The sequence below is a fragment of the Phalacrocorax aristotelis genome, chromosome 12 (genome assembly GCF_949628215.1).
Source record: "Phalacrocorax aristotelis chromosome 12, bGulAri2.1, whole genome shotgun sequence".
Taxonomy (NCBI): Eukaryota; Metazoa; Chordata; class Aves; order Suliformes; family Phalacrocoracidae; genus Phalacrocorax; species Phalacrocorax aristotelis.
Genome location: NC_134287.1, coordinates 1,193,845 through 1,214,746, shown reverse-complemented (window position 1 = coordinate 1,214,746; position 20,902 = coordinate 1,193,845). Strand labels below are relative to the sequence as shown.

Below are 20,902 nucleotides of genomic sequence, written 5' to 3'. Positions count from 1 at the left end.
CTATCAAGGCTGATGGTCTGTATTTAACAGCATGAGTGGCTTGAGTGTTGGAAGAAAACCCGTTTCATGGCATGGATGGATAGTACCTCATCCTGAGAGCAAGGTTATGCGTTGCTGATGTAAAACCCCAAATCAGTTGGGGACTTGGTGAGTGCGGGGACAGTAGATCCTGCTGGTAGAGCTGCTTTGAGACCCAGGCTGTGATCCCTGCATGCCCATTGCAAGAAGCAAGGCAAGAATTGCAGCCACAGGTTGAGAGCCTACAGGGAGATACAGGTGTTGAAGGACATTAGAGGTTTTGTACATCGCACCATGCCTAGATGCTCAGCGCAAGGCAGGAAAGGTGAGGACCACAGATTGGGAAGAGAGGTCATGGGGGGAGACTCAGAACTCTAGGTTTGCCCCCAGAGGCTCCGGGAACTGGCCATGTGAGGGAGGACAACCTCTCAGGCAGGACAGACAAGGTCCAGAAGGGTATCAGGAGTTTTTAGTGATGGTGGTTGAGAAGAATGAAAAGACCTTCAGAGGGTGACTGAGCAGCTGCTTGCTCTGGAGGTGCAGCTAGAGCATGGAGAGTGGTGCAGGAGTGGCTTTGAGTTTTGTAGCTCAGCCTATGGCTGTAAAAGTGGCCTTGGAGCTGCTGGACTGGGAAGCGGATGGTGCCCGCGCCCCTGTGACAGCAGACAGAGTTTCAGCAGAAAATACAGCCACCACAACCCATGGCTGGCAGGTGCCAGTTGCTGGGATGAATTCATCTTCTGTGCTGCTGGGAAGCAAAGAGCCTGTGAGCCCTTTCCTTGGCTGAGGGCACAGCAGCTGCAGCCACACAAGGAGCTGAAGTGGGACCATGTGTGCGCAGCACTGGCCCAACAACACCCAGCCTACTCTGCTGTCGGGTGCTCCCTGGGGTGACTTTGGCCCTGCCAGGCAGTGCAGGCACAGCTGGGGGGCAGCAGGGCTCATGCCAGCGGCACCTTTGGATACAACCATCCTATTCTGGGAGGAAGAGAGGTTTTAGGCAGGTGTGGGGGGGGTGTGCCTGCAGGACGGGGTGTGCTGGTGGTGCGGATGGTGATGCTGGAAGTCTCCTCCCCAGCGCAGCTCCCCGGAGCAGGCAGACTCAGAGCTGGTGCACTCCTAGGGACCTTGTGGCCACTCTCGTGGCTGCTCCTTCCAGGGTGGCATGGGGTGATGGGCAGGCTCCCTGGGGAGGTCTGAGGCCAAATGAGGCCTGGCTTACCCATCCAGGTCTTACCACAATCACTGCCTGGCACTGCCAAGCTCAGCAGTGATGCACTTGGCTTGTACCTCCCTGGGGACTTGCAGGGCGTTGGGGAGCCGCTTTCACCAGGGAAGTGTCTGGCCCACAGGTTTGAGCACAGAGCAGCTTCCCCCACTGCATGCCCGCTGGGGATGCTGGGAGGAAGGCACCTGAGAGCCCCCCAAGACATGGGGCGGTCTGTCGGTGCTGCGCAGGGCTCCCCTGGGACAGGCAGTGCTGAGCAGCGAGGCTCGTCCTTCGTGGAAGAAGTGGAGCCTCAAGGAGTTTGGCCTGGGTAATTGGCTCAGGAGAGCAGGCCTCTTAAAACTCAATTAGAGACTTTTAAAAATAAATCAGACTGGAACATTGTGAGGGCTGCCAGAAAATTTGAGTGAGGTCAGAGTTGCTTAACGTTCGTTGTTGATTAGATTCAACCAGTTTTTTGGTTGGGATAACTTCTGTGCTGCTGAGTCAGACTGCTTTGGGGGCTAAGCCAAGAGCGTCTCCTAACGTGGCCATTTAAGGCATGGTGGGCTGAGAGCTAATGGGCAGCCTGAAGAAGACAGTACACCCCACTGTGAGCTGGGAGGCTGGGGAGGGCTTCCTTTGACTTCGCCCTCTCTGCCTCAGTTTTCCCTTCTGTGAAGCGCTTTGAAGTTGGTGGGTGGGAAGAGGCGAGTGAAGGAATTATAGTTGTCTTGTCTTGTGTAGAAACTGCGCTCAACAACAGCACAAGGAGTTTGTCCAGGTTAAAAAATGAGTGTGGAGCTGTAGGACAGCATGTGATGTGCACATGTTGCTGCTCCAAGTCTCTGCTACGGCAGAACTTGGCAGAGCCAGAGCCCACACATGCAGTTTCACAGGCTCAGGGTGGGGGACTTCCGAGCAGTTGTCCTGTCTCTCCATATCCAGTTTGGATGTGGGTTTAGGTGCCTTGCTCCTGTCATCAGTCACTGGAGCTGTCCTGTCACCCCACCTCTCCTCCAGCTGCATCCCCAAACCTTTCCTTAGCTCCCAGACCTGACCTCGGAGTGTCTCTAATCAGTGTTGTTCAACCTGGGTCCCAGCAGTGAGTAGCTGGTTTCCAAAGCTTTTCCCGAGAAGCTGAACAAGGACAGGATCTGTAGGCAGGCTAACGTGGAGTGTCCCTTCCCATTGCAGCGACCACCCCCTGAGCCAGCTCGTTTCAGATTCGGACTCGGAGATGGACAGTGTGGAGCAGCTGGCCCTGGGCAGCACAGACACCCTCTCCAACGGGCACAAGGCTGACCTGGAGGCTGCCAAACGCCTGGCCAAGAGGCTCTACAACCTGGATGGCTTTAAAAAAGCAGATGTGGCCCGTCACTTGGGGAAGAAGTACGTGTGGGTATTCGCAAGGAATGGCCCGTTCTGCAAGGGGCCCACCTGTACCCGTGGTGTATCCACAGCAGTTGCCCTTGCAGGTCACCGAGCTGGCAGGGAATAGCTGGCAGGGACCCCAGAGCCCACTCCCTGTGGCTGAAACACCTGGTACAGGTGTTCCCTCTAAGGGTCTTAAAACCTGAGACATCCAGGTTTTGGTACTTTCCTACCATGACTGCATCTTGGATGCCTCAGTAAGGTGTCGGGGCAGGGGGACAGCTAGCTGACCTCTCGTGGGCCCTTCCAGCTCTAGCTTCTCCAGGTTTCTCCTACATGCCCAGTGTTCCCATTGGATCTGTGGGTGACTCCTCTGAGTTTCATGGGGGTGTGGGGTGCCTCTGTCCCCAGCATGCTTCCCACAGCCCTGGGGAGCCCCCAGCCTCCTGGAATCCCCCCAGCCCTGTGTGCCTTTTGCTGTTCCCATGGTCTGGTTGATCCCACTCTCTCTCCCCCCTTTTCTGTTTCAGCAACGAGTTCAGCAAGATGGTGGCAGGGGAATATCTGAAGTTCTTTGTGTTCACGGGAATGAGCCTGGACCAGGCTCTCAGGTCAGAGCTGAGTGCATGTACATGCGTGCATGTGTGGCGGCCACCCAAGTGGGATCCCAGCAGACCATGCCCTCTGCAGCTTTGCACCCACACAGGGATCTGCAGGAGCAAGGAGACCCCACGGTTCCCACCTGGAGAGTCCCTGACCTGTTATCTGGTGGGGGTTGAGTCCCACAGTGGTCTCTCAGCCACACAACTGCAAAAGAACATTCCTGGTCTCGGCTCACCAGTCAGTGCGGTTGGGTAACAGTCAGGTTCACCTAGGACTGGGTTTCCAGTCCTTAAGCCCAGAGCCTCTTGGTGTCAGCCCAGCCTCCTTCCCAAACGTAATGCCCAGGGCCAGCTGTAGCTCTCTGCACTGTGCCGGCCGAGTGTGATGCTGTGGGATTAGAGGAGAGTCCTGCAGTGGGTTGGGAGGGATGGGCGATGGCAGGGCTTCATCTGACACACAGGGGGGTCTCCAGAGCAGAAAGTACAGCTCCACTGCTGCACAAGGTGGATTGGAGAGGCTGCTGGTGGGCTTCAAGTGTGACCAATGCTGCTTTTGCTGCTGCTTCTTCAGGTCCTTTCTAAAGGAGCTGGCCCTGATGGGAGAGACGCAAGAGCGAGAGCGAGTGCTGGCTCATTTTTCCCAGCGCTATTACGAGTGTAATCCCAATGCCATCTCTTCAGAGGGTAAGAAACTGTGTGTCCATGTGTGTGTGTTTCAAGCAAGCGCATATGTTCATCAGTTCGGTGAAGGTGCTCAAACTGAAACCAGAGAGCAGGCTGAGAGCCTGTACTGACACCTTAGGAGAGAGCCCCAGTCATGGAGCTCTCATCTCCCTCAAATGACAGATGTTTTAGATTTTTTTGAAAAAAACAAAAACAAACCTGCTCCAGTTGGATCATGCATAACTAGGGCTCAACCCATCCTTAATTCTGACCTTGAGCAGATAGCACAAGAGGCGAGAGAAGGCCTTCCTCACCAAATAGACCCCAGCTCTCAGACCCTCGACTCAGGGAATAGCCAGGTGAGAAAACTTGGGTGCCCAGCACTCGGGGCGGCACAGGCACCCACTTTGTACTGTTTCACGTCTTTGCGCCTCTCTTGTGTGCATTCACATGCTGGGTCTGCTCTGGGCTGGCTCTGGGGCAGGTGAGGTTTGGGCTGCCTGGCTAGCAGAGGGCTGTGCCGGTCCCACCTTGCCGTGCTAGGAGCTCTGCAGGATTATCTGCAGCATCGCTGCCTGGCTGAAGGGGCTGCAGGCTTGGAAGGGAGTTTGTATGCTCAGGTTTGGGACCAGCTTTAATTCAGTGGCCTCCCACCTACTTGCCCATGTGCTGCCAGCACCACGTTGACTGCTGTGTGCCCCGCGTGCCTGGGGTGGGAGAGCAGGCTCGGGGCTGTCTTGGGGGGCTTAGAGCCCCTGTGCCCTGATTGAGACGCTGAGGGGCTGGAGCACCAGCTGCAGGGCCAAGCCAAGGGCTCTAATTCCTGTCCTGTGCTTGTGCTGCAGACGGTGCCCACACCCTCACCTGCGCCCTGATGCTGCTAAACACAGATCTGCATGGACACGTAAGTCCCCACTGCCATCAGCCCCATCTGTCCCTGCACTGTCTCGCCCCACTGCCCTGAACCGCAGGTGTGGGACCCTGGACTTGCGAAGGCTGGTCACCCTTAATGTGTCTGGGGAGGAGAGAGGGGAGAAAGGATGAGTGGGAGAGGGAGCTGGTGGAGGAGAGAGTGGGGCTTTGGAGGAGATGTGCTGAGCTGGAAGATGTGGAGGTGGGATGAGGACAGAAGGGGAAAGTGGACTGGGAGAGAGGGTGGGAATGATACTCCAAAACTAGCTGCCATGGGAGCAGGTAGCACCCAACTTAGAACAAAGGAGGCTATTTAAGACTCCTAGAGTCTAGGCAAAACCAGCAGCTTCCCCACACCTTCAAGCAGCCCCCTGAGACTTGGCTCATCCCTCACCCCATGGCAAAGATGGGTGAGGGTCTGTTCCTGGGCTGTGGGACCTGCTTCTGCTAGCACCACCCCCTGGCCTGGAGGTAACCCCCCATGTTTCGCTCCCCCAGAACATTGGGAAGAGAATGTCCTGCTCCGACTTCATTGGCAACTTGGAGGGGCTCAACGGAGGCACTGACTTCCCCAAGGAGCTGCTCAAGGTAAATTTGGTTGCTCTCCCTGGCCAGCAAGCAGCAGGAGCAAAAGCAAGAGCATTGGGTGGGGTCACATGGATGACCATGGGATGCTGAGAATGTGTCTATCCTCATGCAGGAATGGTGGCAGTGCCTTGGCCCGCAGCTTTCCTCCTGCCTTGCTGAGGGGAACACGGGCTGCCCCATTCCCCCAGGAGGACACCAGAGCTCCCGCTGCGGTCCTGATGCTCTAACTGATCTTGCTCTGCCTGCATCGCAGGCAAGGGAGCATGTGCAGGGCCACCTTACTAGGGTTGGTTTGCCCAGCTGCAGCCAGAGGTTTCCTGGCATTGACCCCATGGTACTCAGCCCTTCCTGGCTCTCTGGAGCACTGGAGCCCAAAGCTGTGGCCAGGCCCTGGGACTGGAGCTATCTCTGGTAGCAGAGGGAACGTTTCTGGTGATATGGGCAAGGCATGGTGATGGGGAGGGTGGGCTGGTGATTAAAGTCCCAGAGCTGGGAACTCACTGCACTGGTGTGACCAGGGGGGCTCCTGCCTTCTCCGTGCCTGACCCAGTTCCCAGCAGGGCTTGGCCAGGGAGGACAGCATTCAGCGAGCACCTCCAACCTCAGACCGCTGCACTTCTCTGGCATCGCCTATTCCTGGGGAGATTTTCTGAGCTGCTCTCTCCCCATCTCAGGCCCTGGGATTAGGATTAGCTCCCATGGGACCCGCTGGGCAGAAACTGTTGCTGTTGGTGAAGCACTACAGTTGGCAAATACTTGCAATGTGGAAGATGGGTTCCCACAGGGTTCCGGAGCCACAACGAGGGGGAGATGGTTGATGAAAACAGGCAATGGAGGGTGAAAAGCTGAGCTCCCTTTTCAGCCTCTGCGGGCCTATTCCTGGCTGTGTCGCTCACCCCATCATTAAGGGGTTACCAGCAGCTCTCAATAGGTCTGTCCTCCCTCTCAACCCACGCTTCGCCAGTAAAAGGAGTTACTCAGGAAAAATTCTCCTCTAATTTTAAACCCAGATCCAGAAAAGGCTTTATGCACCCGAAATGGAATAGAAACATCCAAAATTAAGACCCTGAACCCCTGCCCTTCAGTGCTGCTGAGCCCTGGAGCATCTGAGCTCCGCAGGCTCCTTGGTGTGTCCCCTTCGCAGCCCCCAGCACCCCACAGTTGTGTACCCCCCACTTCAGGCACTGCCACATCCCTGTTAAACTTCACCCCCAAAAGTACTGGCAGTTTAAACAAGCAAGATGAAGTTATCCCATCAGATCCCAGCCAGTGGGGAAATAGGGTAGCAAGTGCCACGAAGCTACAGGCTTTCTCTCATGGGTAGGGGCCAAGACTTTTGCTGGGTGTGAGGCAGCGCGGGGAGGCTGCTGCGCTGCAGCACAGCCCTGCACAGCTCTGCCCGCAGCCCAGCAGCAGGGAGGCTGCTCTGCTAAAAATGGCCTGTTCCCTCTGCAGCTGCTGTGCTTCCCACCGCCGCTTTTCAGCCGCCTCTGTACAGGAGCCGTGCTGGGGAGGGGGAGCAAAAGGCAGCGCAAGGAACCATGTGTGGGGCAAGCTGGAGCTCCTCGCCTGAAGCACCGCTCCACTTCAGGGACCCCTTGCCCATGCAGGGAGTGGGGTCCCGGGACGGCTGAGATCGGGAAAGCGCTGTCACCCTGTGCTGGGGAGAGGCAAGGAAAGGCTCCTGAAGGGCTGTGCTTCTCCTGGGCAGCCTTTGCCAGGCTCAGCTGGAGAAGACACCCTCTCCTTTCTGCCCACTACTTTCGGCTGCTTGGTGCTTGTATCCCCGCAAAGGGTCAGGGGGCAGAGAAATGGGGAAAGCGTCTCCCGCTGCCCTCCCTGCGGCAGCCTGTGCTAGTCCTGTGACCCTGGGTAGGATGCTGCCTCCTCGGCAGACCTGGCTGGTGGGTCATACCTGGGGACTGAGGCTTCTCTGCAAGTGTGCTGCGCGGCTGGTTGGCTTATTTTAGCCCTCAGGGAGCACATGTGTTTCCTAAGGGCAGCAGGGGAGGGGAAGGGCTGGCAGGCTTCAGAGGAGCTCTGGGCTAGGTCTTGGGCAGCTCCAGCAGTGAAGAAGAAGGATCCTGGGGACTCTTCCAAGCCTGCCTGAGGAGATAGCGCAGGCTGCTGCCCCGCAGGCTTCAGAGCTGGAGGGCTTGATGTGGCCCCCCACCCACAGCACTCACAGGGACAGCAGGGCAGGACCTCGGTGGGCGCAGCAGGCACAAGGCCACCATCCCCTGTGGCTCTGGGGACTGCATCAGGAATAGACCTGCAGTGAGCCTAGATGCTCCCCTTGTCTTGGGCTGTGGGGAGTCCCAAGACAAATGCAGCACGATGGCTGAGAGCAGGTGGCAGCCTGAGTCAGACAAGAACTTTATCTGCTACTAGATACTACATGTAAACAATCCCAGTTTTATGCAGAAGAAACGAAAACACTTCAAAGCTTGTGCTTTCACAGCTGAGCACCACGTCCCCCTCACTGGCAGTGCCTCGCCGTGCCCTGCCATGCTCATGCTGCTGGGGCTAAGGCAGCGATGCCTTACTGGCCCTCAGCTGCTGCTGCTGGAAGCCCTTCCCTCTGCTCTGAAGGCTCCCCTGGAGAATCATACTCTGCAGGCAGGGCTGCCCTGCTCTCTGACTCAGCTGTCCTCCCCACTGGGACAGGGAGCCATGCCAGGAATATAAGAACCCATATAATGCCATGCCTGAGGATGCCCAAGCCTGCCAACTTGGACCCAAGCTCCTGTGGCCAAATGAAGGCAGCTGCCCACCCCGCAAGGAAGGAGGTGAAGTGGGACGTCCTGGAGCTGGTGGTATTTTGGTTAGCCCTTGAGATGTTGCTCTTCTCTTGTCAGTGTGATTTTAGCCCAGGCCCCCTGGGATTTCACTCACTGTTGATGGTTGTCTGTTACATTTCAGATGTGGATTTGACCTTTACATGATTGATCACTTTGCAGAGCCTTAGCTCTGCCCCCATCTTCCTTACTCTTTTAGCTTAACCTTGTGCTTTGCTGGCTGGTAGCAACACAATAGGGCCAAATCAGTGCCCATTTCTCCCTGGTGCTGCTTAGGGATTGCAGGTGTGAGCCAAATCTGTGCTGTCTTCCAGCCTAGGAGCGGGAGCACTTCACAGATGTTAATGAATTAAGCCTGGTAATGCAGTTGGATCCCCGGGGGAGGAAGGTAGGATGGTCCCCACCTTCCACTTTGGAGGCACAACGGCAGGGTTCAGACGCTCAGAGTGCTGGGTGAGTGATTAGAAATGTGGGAAGAAAGCCCTGGCTCCCACCTCTGAGCTATAATCTCAGGAACACTTGCTCAGTCTAATCCCTGGGTTTGGTGGGTTTTGGGGTTTTTTTTGGGCCTGTTTAGCCTGGGAGTGATATGCTGCCCTGCCCCTGTCTCCCCCAGGCCTCGGGTAGCCCAGTATGTCTGATGGCCTGGGCATCCTTGTGCTCTCCTCACCTGTTTTGCCCAGCAATCACTAGGCCAATCAGTCAGGACAGAGTGGAAAATTTCCCCTTCCCTGCTAGCCGCATCACCTACTCGGTCAAGCCTAACTAAATTACACATCGATCCTCATGCCTTCTGCAAGGATGCCCAGCCCTTTGCTGCTTCACGGGAACAGCTCTCTGGAGCATCTACATCCTGCCCGTAACCAGCTGGGTGGCTCTAGCTACTGATTTTTCAGGCCTGACCTCAAAGGAACGGGCAGGAAGGTTAAGTGTGGGGCGGGCACTGAAAAGTGGAAGGTCTGAGATCCCCTGCCAGCTCAGCCCTTTGGAGGTCCCTGGTGCAGGCTGGGCTGCAGCAGCAGCCCTGAAGCCTGCCCAGCTGCGGAGGTGCCGCCTGCCCGATGGAGGCCCGGGAGAATGGGGTGAGGCGTCCCCACCCCACCGCTGCCCCCCCAGCCCCATGAGCGTCCAGCCACCTGCTTCTGCCCTCCCCTGTGGGGCGGAGAGGCGCCAGGGAGGGCCCGCTGGTGCACCGGGGGCAGCACCGGGGGCGATGTCCCGCTACTCGGCCCGGCCCGGCCCGGCGCCGCGGGTCGCCATTGGCTGCGGCGGGCGGGGCGGGGCCCCGCCTCCCTCGGGCAGCCGCCGCCGAGCCCTGCCCGGCCCGGCCCGGCTTCAACAGGCGGCGGCGGCGGCGGAGCGGGCCGCGGCGGGCAGGGGCAGGCAGGGCCGCCGGGACCCCGCCGCCCCCCGCCCCCACCCCTCCCCCCAGGATGATCGGCGTCAACAGCATCAACAGCAGCGCGGGGCGCATGCGGTCCCGCTCCATGTGCTCGGTGCGCTACGGGCGCAACTACCGCGGCGTGGAGACCTTCTGCTACGGCTGGCCCCAGCGCTCCCGCACCCTCAAGCCGGTGCTCTACACCGACCTGGTAGTCAGTCGCCTCCAGAGCCGCCGCAAGAAGAAGCCGGTAAGCGGCGGGCTCGGGGGAGGGCGGGGGGATGCGCAGCGCCCTGCTCTCCGGCGGGGACGCGGACGGACGGACGGACGGCCACACGCTCGGACAGCCGCCGGCCCGCCCGCTGCGAGTGCCCCAGCCCTGGCATGGGTGTAGCGAGCGGCCAGCCCCAGCTCCCGCCTAGGGACATGGGTCCCCACCCGCCCCCTCCGCCCGGGGGTCCCCGTCTCCAACCCCGCCACCCACCGCCATCCCACCCCGAGCGCGGCGGGACCCGGGTGACATTGCGCCGCTTACGATGGCTTGACAGCAACGCTTGCTCGAAAACATAGCTGCGAGAAGAATCCAGGACAGAGCCGTACCGCTGGGACCAGCCCTCCGGCTTAGCTGAAGTGACGAGCTCTGCGGGCTCTCCGCCAAGGGCTGCGCCGAGCCGTGCCAGCCCGGCCCGGGCAGACGGGCACCGGGCTGGGGTGGCGGGGAGACCCGCAAGGCACCGCGGAGGGGCAGCTCCGCAGCCGCGGCCCCCAGCGGAGCGGAGCTGGGGAGGAAGGAGTGGCTGCCTGGAGAGAAAAGGGCTTTTTGCTGCCAAGGGCTTGCTCGCTGCGAGCTGGCATGCGTTTTGGAGGTGTTACGCTGGTGTGCATCGATCCTAGGTGGGGAGAAGCTAACAGGCTGTCTCTGAGCGCATCATACCTCGGTTGGGTGCCTGCCTTTGGCGTAGCAGTGAGAGAAGAGTCCTCACCCACCCCTGTGCTGCAGGCAGGCTGGGGCACAGCAGGCGAGGGTACCCCAGAGGCGCCTGGGCTGCCTCTGTGGTCAAAACCAGCCCCGTGGGGCTATCAGGGCTGTGACAGGCGGCGATGCCGTCATAGTGCAGTACGGTCTAGGGGCAGCATTAATATGTGACGCACTCGGATAGAAGCATGCAGTTGGAAGGGAGATGCTTGAGCGCTGCTTCCCGCACTGTGGGGCTGCGCTGGGAGGGATAGAGGGGTCTGCCATCTGGGGGGTGGGTGGCAGGCTGGGCAAGGAATGTTTTAAAAGATGTTGGTGCAGCTTTTGATGTTGCTGAGTCAAAAGCGTGGGGCAGGGATGGGTAGCTGTCCTCCGCTGCCTGCTATTGCTGCCTGCAGCAGGGCAAAAGGTGACGCACAGGACACTGTCCCTGTGGCAGCCCACCCAACGGGGAAAAAGTCTGTCCCCAAGTCACTCTGCTCTGTGTGTGTAGGAGCCCCTCTGCAGGGAGGGGAGTGGGGGACACGGGGTATGCGTGCCAGCTGATGAGTTGTTCTTGTGCATGGGTTGTGCGTGCTGGGCAGGCAGCGGCGGGTGGAGGGGGGGGACGTGGAGGTGAATAAGGGACCCAACACAGGTACGGTTCCCACTGATATATGTCCCTGATCTGACAGTGCTCTTTGTATCCACACTTTGTGGTTGGGTGTAGGGAAAGATATTTTGCGAAGGAAAAGTTGGGAAAAGCCAGCAATTGAGCTCTTGTATTGAAATGCTGCCAGGCACAGAGAGAGGGAGAATGACTGCAGGGAGGGTGCTTGGTGGCTGTAAAGTCTGTCTTGCAGAATGTCATACAAGCCGTAGCTGGTCACAGGGCTGACTGGAGGAAGGGGAGCCCTGACCTGCACTTCTTGCAGTGCTGAGAGCTGAGCTCTATGTTGCTTAGCACAGGAACCAGCAGACTGGAAAGGGGATGTGTCCGTAAGAGTTATGATCCGTAAAAGAGGCACCCCAGAAAGGGTTAAAACCCTCTGCTGGATGCCCAGATTCCTGCCTTAACCCTCCTCTGTTACTTGAGTGCTGGGCTACAGCCCTTAGTACAGTCCAGTCTGTGCCAAAGCTGTGTCCAGGCCAGCTTGCTGCCCAGCTCCCCAGATGAGCACTGGATCTCCCCTCTGGTCTGCTCTTAGCTGGGGAGCTGAAGGGAGATGTCTTCTTCCTACCCTGCTTGTGTAGGACCATCCCCAGCAGGGCTGGTGCTAAGGCTGGGCTGGAGCATCGAAGTCACCAGCTTCTTGCCCAGTGCAGCTGGAGCAGGAATTGGGGACGTCCTCTCAGCCTCTTTTTGGGAGGGAGGGCACCAAAGAAAGACGTTGGTTCAGTTAGAAATCCCCTGGGACAGTATATTCCTAGGTCTGTTTGGCATTGTGCATGTCTAGGGCAGAGCTGGCCAGCCCTGCGTGCTGCAGCAGTGAGCTCATAACCCAGCGATGACAAAAAAAACCCCAACCACACTTGGGGCTGGCTGCGGTGGCATGGGGCCAGCGCCCCGCTTGCTTTTGGGCAGTGCTTGCAAGTTCGGATCTGCCAAGAGGTGCCGTTCTTTCGGCCTAGGGGGAATGAATCCACAGAACAAAGACAGCCTGGCGAGAGGGACCCGCTGAGCGATGAAACCGGCGTCTCTGGTCTCTGCTGATGTGGTTGTGAGTTAGGCTTCAGGAGCCTGCACCACCTGTGCTTCCCCAGCAGAAACAGTCTTATGCACCAAAGAGCCTGGAGCTTAGTGGACTGGTGGGTGGTGGGACTACCATGGGGCTGCCACCGGACCAGAAACGCAGGATGGGCTTTGTGGCTGGAGTGCATCGTCTCAGCTAGGACTTAGGCTGAGTCCACCAGCTTTGTTCCCAAGGTTGGTGTCAGCTGGGGGTAGCGTTTAGCCAAGCAGAGTCTTGGCAGGATTTAAGTGCAGACATAAAGATTTGCATTGCCCTCTTAATCCCCCCAGCCCTCCTGTTTGCCTTCCACCATCCCCCTGCTCCCCGTCTCTGAGGTGGGGGTACTTGGCAGCTCCTGCCCACGGCAGGCTTGTGGGATGCTGTTGGGGCTTGTAGCAGGGTGACTGGAGCCCTTTGAAGCCACAAGGCAGTTCAGCCTTTGAAGTGTGTTCTGACAGTCCCAGAACCCAGGTTTTTGTAGCGTGGTGCTCTGCTGGGCTGTTCTCCAGCACTGTGCCAGCCGGAATTACTCCCCAAGCATCTTCTGACATCAGCTCGTTCACTCAGCATTTAGCAGCAATCCTCCCGCAAGCCGTGTGGGGCTGGGGGCCTGGGGGCTGTGGCCCCCTGCAGTGCAGCACCTCACTCTGTCCTCCAAAATCTCCGCTCAGTTGGCTCATGTCTCCCTTCCTTGGGGTGCAGAACCTGCCCCTCTCTGTACTGTCACTGAGCCGGGTGGAAGCCAAGCCACGCGTCCTGTCCTACCTGCTCTTTCCAAGGAGCTTTTCTGCAGTTTTCAGTCCCCACTTCTCTGTGCCAGTTTTCCAGTCTCCTTTATGTGTCTGTTGGTTCTCAGCATCTCTATGCTGTATCCCTGGCAGTGAGCAAGATCCCTTCCCTTCTGTTTTCCGTGGCAATTCCTTATCATTCACATTGCTCTGAGATGCCTGCTTCTCCCCCTGCTCTGCTCCCAGGTTATGCTCTGCAGGAATTCGGGTTGGTTTTTTTCCCAGGCTCTTCTTTAGGTTTCTTTGCAACCCATGCTCCTCTGGCCACATCGCTGCCAGCCCTCCGGCAGGTACCCCCTGCTCACACCTCAGCATCCTGTCCCTTCAGTGCCAGGGCTGCACAAGTGGGGCTGGGGTCTCATATCTTCTTGGGCACTGAGGCCTTACCCCCTCCGTGAGCCTCCTGTCTTCCCAAGAGACAAGTGAACCCAGCTTCCTGCCTGCAGATTGGGGTGATCCCTTTCATCCTCCGAGAAACAAGCTGATGCTGCACCAGCGTCTCCCTGACAGGGAAGTGCAGGAGGAGCTGGGTCCCCACTCCGTCCTGGCTGCTGTGCCTCTCGGGGAAGTGATGGATGTCCCTTCCCCAGGCACCACTGGGGCCTGTGTGCTGGCCAGCTTTCCCGGGCCCCTGCACGCCTCCAGTTGTACTTTTTCAGCCACCAGCAAGTTCTCTCAGCAGCAGTCTCTGGCCCGGTGATGGATGTTGACAGCTGCCTAAGCAGCCTGTGTGAGACTTGGTTATTTTCCTCCAAGGATGATGCCTTCCAGATCTTGCTCTGAAGCCCTCTGTGAGCCCTGTGTTGAAGCCCTCTCTGGAGCCTCCTTGGCTGCAGACCTGTGCCGAGCGCTTCTGGCTTGCACCCAGCTCAGGCCAGACAAACACCTGGGAGCAGGGCCCTGGAGCACCTTCCTGCAGGCTTGTTCCTGTGCTGAGCTGCAAGGAGCGGGTCCTGCCTTGCTCAGCTTGGTGGTGTTTGGGCTTGCAGGGAGGGCAGGGTGCTCAGCGGGTGCTGGGGAGGGCATAGGGACAGGCCACAGCCACCCCAAGCAGCAGCAGCCCAGCAGCAGACCCATCCTGCCTCGACCAGCCACAAGGTCCTTTGAGGTCCTCACGAATGACAGTGTGCTGGTGTCTCTGCAAGTCCAGGGCCGGTGTCTTGCTGAAGTCTCTCCTGAAATTTAAGTGTGCTCCTGGGCAGCATCCCACGGGAGCATCGCATGGCTGTGGGGCACTGGGTGCTGCCATGAGCCTGCCTCTGCCAGCCCAGGACGGGCAGTCGATGGCAGGGAGGTTGCTGGCTGTGGTGTGTTGTGGCATGGAGCTGCTGGAGGCGCTGGGGCATGCTGAAGTCCTGCTGAGCAGGGTGCAGGCATGCACCATCTAAGTCCAGCCAGAAGTCTTGCTCTCCTGGGGCCTGGGCCTCCCGAAGGCCATCCCTTCATCCAGCCTGGGACACCTTGCAGCGGGGAGAAGTGGATCTCCTGAGGGACTGGAAATGTTTGGTGCGCTTCACTGTCGTAATGCTAACGCTGAGCCAGTCGTGGGCAGGCAGAAAGGGAGGGGAGAGGGAAGACAGCCAGGGCCGTGCCCCAGCACTGTGCCCTGGGTATGCATGGGTTTGCAGGTCCTGTGGTACCCAGGAGAAGGTACCTGTAGCTGTGAAACAAGGCCAGTCAGCTGGCCAGGCCAGGCCATGGTGCTACCTTAACCTCCAGTGCCCCTGAGCTGGCCCGGTGTGCCCCCTCTGCCCCAGAGCAGCTCCCCTGACCTGGCACCACTCCCCTGCTGATCCCCTGCTCGTCTCTCTGCAGGCACTGTACGGCTCCATCAAGAATGAGAAGCTACAGTGGGCCATGTGAGTATGCCTCCTAGGGGATGCTGCCGCCCGGTGCTGGGTGGGCAGTGGGGCCATCCTGCTGGCACTGGGGGCCTTCCTTGCCTCTGCTGCCCTCCCTGCCAGAGCATCGCCCTGCCCTAGAGACCCCATCAGCTGCGATGCTGCATGGCTGTGAGGATGTGGAATGGGATGGGATGGGGGTGCCTGGATTGCTGTGGTGGCAGCACACCCCTGGCTGCCCTCAGCACTCTGACGAGGACCCCTTCCCCGGCACGCCGGGGAAGGCTGCCCGAGGCCAGCTCCCCGCCGCTTCGGTGTTGCTTCGTGCCTTGGCAGCCATGCCTGTGGTGGGAGCGGGCAGGCTCTAGGGGTGCTGTGGCTGTGCCGGGGCCCTGCAGGGTGCCTGCACCCTCGCCCACAGCTGCCATCTCCAGCAGCAGGAGCGGCAGCACCCGCGCTGCGGGGATTAATCAGCCCGGCGGTACCGCCAGCGCTGAGCCAATGCACTCAGGCTGCTGCCATGGAGACGCCGGCAGATGCTGAGGGGTTTAATTAGCAGTGAGCAGGTCTGAGGGAGGGGGGAGGCAGCAGCTCTGGGCTCCCACATCTTCCTGCTGGGCGGGGTGGGAGCGGCACTGATGCAGCCTGCCCGCAGTGCGATGGGCCGTGACCCAGAGCCCCAGTGCTGCCCAAGACCTCCCCTCCATGGGTTGCCTGCACCCCTTTGCTGATGGCCTTGAGCCCCATAGCCTGGCTGTTGCCCTGAAGGAGTGGGGACCACAGCCTGGGTCTCTCTTTGAGGGGGTTTCCCTCTAGACCTTTCCCCCTGCCAGCTCCTGCTTGCGAGCCTGTACACCACAGGCGAGGGGGACTGTGGTGGTGCCAAGCCCCAGGGCACTGCTCCTCCACAGCCCCTGTCTTGTCAGCTTGGCCATTACCAGCCCCAGCCCTGTCCAAAACTGCTCCTTGCTCCCCGGGGCAGGCAGGGTCCCCCACCCTGAGCCAGTAGCAGACACCCCCATGCCTTGTCTTTCAAGGGGCCAGGTGGCACCTCAGCTGCCAGCCTAGAGGAGCAGGGGTGTAGAGGCATGACTGGGTTTGGGATGCTCTCCAGTGGTGATGGGAGACTGTGCAGCCTGGTCTGCCTTTCCTGGCCTCCCTTTGAGAAGCCAGGGCTAAAAGTAGCACCAGCTTGGTGTTTGCTTTCCTCAGCAAGGTAACAAACCCTTTCCCCATCCAAATCTGTGCCTGGCAGAGATGAGGAGGAGCTGAGAAAGTCCCTCTCAGAGCTGGCAGACCCCAACCCTAAGTCCATCAAGCGCATCAGCAGCTGCAGTAACCCCTTTCTGGACTTCTCCCAGGACTCCAGCATCACTACCTACAAGCATGGACTGTTAGTGCGCAAGATCCACGCTGATCCTGACTGCAAGAAAAGTAGGTGCCTTGGGAGCCCATGGGAGGGACTCTGGGCGAGGGGGCACTGGCAAGCTCCAGAAACCCTAACAGGGAGTGGGAGAGGAGGTGCTACATGACATCAGACTGTAGCATCAGCCCCCTGTGCCCTCTCTGTCCAGCTCTGCCAGGCATAATCCGGCCCCCAGGCTGGGGAGCTTGAAAGCCTTTCCCAGCCCGCCTGCCCCCACCATCAGGACTGAGCAGAGGCTGAGATGGCGGCAGGCAGTGCAGCCCTTGCCCATGACGCTGGGAAGAGGGCAGGCAGGGAATTGGGGTGGGCTCCCTGGGGGATGCACCCTTGCCACAGGATGGCAGGAACAAAGAAAGGTGTCCTGTGGTGCAACAACCACCACACAGCGAGCGGGTTGCTGCTGGTTGGGCGCTGCCATACATGTTCACCGTTTCCACCATGAAATCCCCTCTAATCCTCTGGCCATCTAATGCCTTGATCTGATTAGATGCAGCTGCCCTCCAAAGCCAGCATTACCTGGCGGGCAGCGCCGCCTCGTCCCCGTCCCCGAGCGGGGAGGCAGTGGTGAAGCCGAGCGCGGGCGGCGAGGGTGGGAGCACGGCGGCGCCGGCCCCTGGAGGCAGCAGGCAGCCCCCCCGCCAGCAGCACCATCTGCCAGCCACGCGGCCGGCACAGGCTCAGGTGCATGGGAACGGTCCTGGCGTGCCGCCCGTCCCCAAGGTGGGTGACGTGCGCCGTGGCAGGGCTGGCTGGAGGAGGGTGGGGGTGGGGGGGTGCGCCTTTCCCCAGCTCAGCGCTGAGGCTGATGTCTTGGCTGCTCTCTTCTCCCTGGCAGCGCCCCGAGGGAAGCGCGGCTGGAAGCCCTTCCATGCTATCCTGAAGGGGATGATTCTCTACCTGCAGAAGGTAGGCAGCAGCAGGGCCGCCTGCGTCCACGCCAGGGAGAGGGATCGTCCACAGCCGAGGCGGGGAGGGCATGGCAGTCCCCACAGCATTGAGAGGAGGGCTCCAGCACATGGCATTGCAAAGCCTGGCCTAAGCAGACTCAGGACTACGCCTGCTTGAGCCGTTGCTAGGGCACCCGGTGGCATCCCTGTTCCCAGGGTGCTCGGGCTCAGCCTGGGCAGTGAAAGCGGCTGCCGTCCAAGGGCCGTGCGTGCGAGGGCTTGGCTGGGCAGAGAGGAGGCACTGGCGCCTTTGCCCTGGGTGGGGTTTGAGCTGCAAATCCAGTCTCCTGCAGGCACGAGTGCTGCTCGGCCTCGGGGCAGTGGGAACAGTCACTGTGCAGTTGCCAAGCCCGTGCACCTGGGTGGTGCAGCCTCTCCCCATGGGTATCGCACAAGCTGGAGGCAGAGCCTGCACCAGCCTGGTGGAGGGGAATGTCCAAGCCCCACCGCTGCAAGCGCTCGCCTACAGTCCCCATGGCCTCGTACGGCTGATTCATGGTGGGGTGCATCCCTAAGTTGGCTCTGAAACACCCTGTGATTCACAGGAGGAGTATAAGCCAGGGAAAGCACTGGTGGAAGAGGAGCTGAAGAACGCTATTAGCATCCACCATTCGCTTGCCACGCGAGCATCTGACTACAGCAAGCGACCCAATGTCTTCTACCTCAGGACAGCTGACTGGAGGGTCTTCCTCTTCCAAGCACAGTGAGTCCCCCCAGGATCACCGGCTGGGCCCACACTGGGGCATGGGCTGGTCTGACTGGGACAGAGGGTGCGATGGGACTTAGGGCCACATTGCGCTCTCCTGTCCTGGCTCTTTCTGGAAGGAAAGGGACCCAGAGCCAGTGCTGTGCTTTGCCCAGCTCCTCTTCTTCCCACCCCGATGGGCTTGCAATGGCCTGAGTCGCTGCAGGCAGAGCCCCAGGTGCTGTGGCTGGCCAGGGCCAGGCCTGGGGGGCCCAGATCTCATCTGCAGGGCAGTTCCCTCTGTCTGTGACATGGATAGTGCCACTCAGAGCCCATCTGTGGTTTGGCCTGTCTCCCCAGGAACCCTGAACAGATGCACTCGTGGATCACGCGCATCAATGTGGTGGCAGCCATGTTCTCTGCACCCCCTTTCCCCGCGGCCATCGGCTCCCAGAAGAAGTTCAGCCGCCCGCTGCTACCCAGCTCCTGCACCAGGCTGTCCCAGGTGGGCCATGGTGTGGGGGCAGCCGGGAGCATGGGACAGACCCCCAGGGTCTCCTGGAGGGACTGTCCCCATGTGTCCAGCTGCCTCCCAGTGGGGTACAGGGCCGAGGGAGCGTGGCTGGGGAGACACGGAGCAAGGAGGTGCTGAGATCAGGGGGTGGGCAGCAAGGCCTGGCTCCTGGCAGCAGGGACGGGAGACAGGAGGTGGAGTCAGACTATGGGGGAGACCGTGGTCCCATACCACGGCTTGCAGGGTCCTGCCAGGGCCAGGACCTTGAAAGGCGACCGGCCAGGGGGATTAGCTGGTGCTCATGTTTGCCAGGACAGTTATTCATAGAGTAGAAAGGATTAAAAAAACCCACCAGCCTAGTTGTACAGGGGATTAAATTCTTCTGCTTCAAAACTGCAGGCAGCCCCCCCATGAAGCAGGAGCAGATTGATTCCCAAGGGCCTGTGCTTTTGTCTGCCATTTGAAAAAGAAAAACAAAAAACCAAACAAAAACAACCCCCAAACAAAAAAGCCCACCAAACCCCAGACCAGAAGCTGAGATCCTGGCCAGACCTGGGCGGGGGGGTGGGGGGAACCAAACCCTGTTCCGGCCCCAGCTGGCTCACACTGCAGGGGGGCAGAGCAGAGGGCAGAGCGGGACACTGACGTGGTGCTACCCTTTCTCAGGAGGAGCAGGTAAAAAGCCACGAGACCAAGTTCAAGACAATGTCAGCAGAGCTGCTGGAGCATCGCTCCTCACTGCCTGAGAAGAAGGTGAAGGGCAAGGAGTATGAGGAGCTGAAGCAGAAGGAAGAGTACCTGGAGTTTGAGGTGAGCTGGGAGACACACACACCGCCCCCCAGTCCCTCTGCCCCTGCCTGCTTGGCCATCCTGAGTGATGGGACCACCCCGTCCCCACCAGCTGAACTACACTGTGCCACTGCTGTGCTCTGGGGCCACGAGCACCCCCCACCCTGGTATGCTGGCTGGGGTGGAGGGACCACAAGCATCCCCCCCCACCCCGGACGCTGGCTGAGGGGCAGTGCCTACCTTGCCAACCCCTTTCTCTGCTGCACTGTGTCCCTCCCAGAAATCCCGCTATGGCACTTATGCCATGCTGCTGCGGGCCAAGCTGAAGGCGGGCTCCGAGGACCTGGCAGCGTTCGAGTCCACCCTCTTTGACACAGCGGGGGGGGAGGACGATGGCCTGAAAAAATCCCGCTCCAGCCCCTCGCTCAATGCGGAGCCCTCTGGCACAGGCACCAAGGTGAAGCGCAACGTCGTGGAGCGCACCGGCCGCCAGCCCCCCAGCCACCCCCAGAAGTCGTAAGCAAGGGGCATCAGCTGCCTGCGCTGCAGCTCCGTTCCTGCCCCCCCGGTGCCAGGATGGAGGCCATGGTCCTGCCAAGGCCCTGCATGAGTCCGTTCATCTGTGGCACGAGCTGGGGGTGGGTGTGGGGGGTGACAGCCCTTCCTCGGCCACCAGCACCAGCCAGGCAGGGCCGTGGCCCCTCTGCCGGAGATGGTGGCAGAGCAGGACCGTCCCTGGTCCTTGCCCATGGGAGCTGCTCGCACCATCCGCCCCATCAGACTCGTTCCTGCCCCTTGTCCTGTGCTTGGCTGCAGGACCCAGTCCCGCCCCGCCCTGGGGGGGGGGAACAACTGAAACCCACCCACTGAGCTTAAGTCTTCAGTGGGTATAAAGAAAAAAGACAAACCCACAGCAAAACAAAGCCAGCAGCTGCTTCTCCTCCAGCTCCATTGTGCCATGGGGGGCAGACAGGAGGGGGCCAGCCCTGGCCTGTCCCCTCTCCACTCTCCTCAGGCTGGTGGCCGGGGAGCCAGGGCGATGGCACCGGCCCTCCTCCCTGCCACCTCTGCACCCTCCCTGCTTTCTTACAACTTTTGAACGGTTTTTGTGATAGTTTTGCACTTTTTAGTACCAGATCGAGCTGACCACCAGGGAGGGGGTTTTTTTGGGGGCTACTTTTGATGCTTTTTTGGGAACTGTTTAAAAAAAAAAAAGCAACAAAAAAAAACACACACCACCCACAAAAACAAAACCACAAACCCAGCCATGTCCTGTAGGCACTGCGCTCTGTGGGGGCAGGACACAAGGTTTTTACACAGACTCAGGGGGGAGACCAAGCTGAGCATGGGCTCCTGCGTGTGCTGCTGCCTGTGCCCCAGCCCTGCTCTGGCACCAGCAACCAGCGAGACACAGCGAGAGCGCGAGGGCCCTGTAGCCACCGGCACCGGGAGGCACCTTTGGGCTGGCAGCACCCATTGCTGCTCTCGTGGCTGCATGGGTGGGTGGATGGGCTGGTGCTTCACGACGCACCCCATACCCCCACCCCGGCAGCCTGGACTGGCCCCGTTTGTGCTGCCCAGGCATGAGCATCACACGTGGGCTGTGTGGGATAGCAGTGGGTAAGTGGTCCTGGCAGTGGAAGGTGAACCACCGCACCAGGGTTGACTTGGGGCTTCCTGC

At 59.7% G+C, this 20,902-nt stretch overlaps 1 protein-coding gene across 1 annotated transcript in view; it reads left to right on the top strand.

Annotated features, from left to right (window-relative positions):
• The window catches only part of PSD (pleckstrin and Sec7 domain containing), a 37,900-nt gene extending 18,156 nt beyond the window's left edge, over nt 1–19,744 (top strand). The window contains exons 6-17 of the mRNA XM_075107585.1: nt 2,423–2,617; nt 3,130–3,210; nt 3,773–3,885; nt 4,710–4,768; nt 5,275–5,364; nt 14,835–14,878; nt 16,116–16,294; nt 17,122–17,192; nt 17,779–17,936; nt 18,279–18,423; nt 19,099–19,242; nt 19,502–19,744. Of these exons, the coding sequence (XP_074963686.1) occupies nt 2,423–2,617; nt 3,130–3,210; nt 3,773–3,885; nt 4,710–4,768; nt 5,275–5,364; nt 14,835–14,878; nt 16,116–16,294; nt 17,122–17,192; nt 17,779–17,936; nt 18,279–18,423; nt 19,099–19,242; nt 19,502–19,741 (1,519 nt within the window). The 3' untranslated portion in view covers nt 19,742–19,744. The remainder of the gene's footprint in view (nt 1–2,422; nt 2,618–3,129; nt 3,211–3,772; nt 3,886–4,709; nt 4,769–5,274; nt 5,365–14,834; nt 14,879–16,115; nt 16,295–17,121; nt 17,193–17,778; nt 17,937–18,278; nt 18,424–19,098; nt 19,243–19,501) is intronic.
• The last annotated feature ends 1,158 nt before the right edge of the window (nt 19,745–20,902 follow it).